The sequence below is a fragment of the Histoplasma capsulatum genome, genomic scaffold, assembly GCF_000149585.1.
Source record: "Histoplasma capsulatum NAm1 scaffold_8 genomic scaffold, whole genome shotgun sequence".
NCBI classification, from domain to species: Eukaryota; Fungi; Ascomycota; class Eurotiomycetes; order Onygenales; family Ajellomycetaceae; genus Histoplasma; species Histoplasma mississippiense.
In genome coordinates this window covers 268,038-269,316 of record NW_001813975.1, presented here as the reverse complement: position 1 = coordinate 269,316, position 1,279 = coordinate 268,038, and the positions used below count along the sequence as shown (strand labels likewise).

Here is a 1,279-nt window from a genome sequence, read left to right as displayed (position 1 = left end):
GAATTAAAAGATGACAAGTATGCAAGTGGGTGTCTGTATGATGGATCCTGGATTTAGAATGCCTTACAAGAAAACCGTTTGTAATTCGTTTTTTTTTATCTGTTGTTAGCACTCCTTCAGTTCTGTAGGGTGCTGATGCAAAAGTACCAAGAATTGCTATGGACGCATAGAACAGCTTCACCTGCATTAACATTGAATTCCGGTATCAACTAACTATTACCATTACTGTGATTGTGATTGTTAAGCAGAGTTGACATGGATGAAATAACTTCTCTCCCTTGTAGTTTCAACGTGTTTGTCTCGGAGGCCTTGGTTTCGATTTATTCCCCTTCCTTTCTCGTGTGCCATTTTTACCAGGTCCTCCTTTGGTACAGTGATTTAAAAGCAAAACGCAGCAGGATAAGATGAAAGATAAGACAACGCTACTCTCTCCTTTCCCTTTTTTGTTTTATCGTTCGCCCAGAGGGATGGGAAGGAAAGAGGAAAGAGGAAAGAAATTGGGGGCCATGCATTGCAACAACAGTCCGCCAAATCCCAGCCCCCTACCTCGAAGACAAGATTTCATCCCTCATCAACATTTGGTGATGTAAAGGCCAATTCTAGGGGTAGTAACCTTCAATTAGTCCATCTCTGTTCACACACAAAAAGCACTACCACGAAATATGACAAACTTTGCTGGAAAGAGGGAAACGTTGTTAAGATGAAAATCAAGGAAGCAAAAGGAGGAAGAAACTCACGGCGGCTCATTATAGTCCTGAAAGTAATCCAACTCTGTCGAACCCGCATTATCCAAGCGAAATGCAATCGCCTGGCCCGCAGGACACTCGAAGCTGGTCACGTTATATTTCCGCCCGGGAACTAGAGTCGCGATCTGCAGCTCCTCCTGTACAGCCGGTGCATTTGCATACGACGTAACAAGTGTCGCGGGCGCCTCGAGACGGCTAAACTTCACCAACCCATCGCCGCTGAAACGGTAGTTGCGTTCGGGGAAAAGGAACCAGAGGCTGCAGATCAGCGTTTGGTTGATGTTGAGGGCGCTGGGGATATCGAAGTTGAAGATAGAGGAGACTGTTGGCGTGATTTTGCCGTTGTAGGAGGTGCCGCGTGCAACGTCTGGAGCCTCGGAGTCGATAGGAATGATCAAGTGGGGGAATTCGAAGCCTTTGGTCAGTTCGCTAGGGCAGGATTTGGTGTTGTTCACCTGACCGGCGACGCTGAGGATGAGGAGGAAGAGGGCAAAGATGGGCCTCATGATGGAGCTTCGGGGGTAGATGGCGGT

General features: G+C 47.2%; 1 protein-coding gene across 1 annotated transcript; it reads right to left on the bottom strand.

Annotated features, from left to right (window-relative positions):
- Positions 1-571: 571 nt before the first annotated feature.
- On the bottom strand, positions 572-1,252 carry HCAG_07079 (predicted protein; the record flags this gene model as incomplete). Its single annotated transcript, XM_001537607.1, has 2 exons — positions 572-599; positions 738-1,252. 2 exons carry the CDS (start codon positions 1,250-1,252, stop codon positions 572-574), a joined length of 543 nt encoding a protein of 180 aa, XP_001537657.1.
- Between the last annotated feature and the right edge of the window lie 27 nt (positions 1,253-1,279).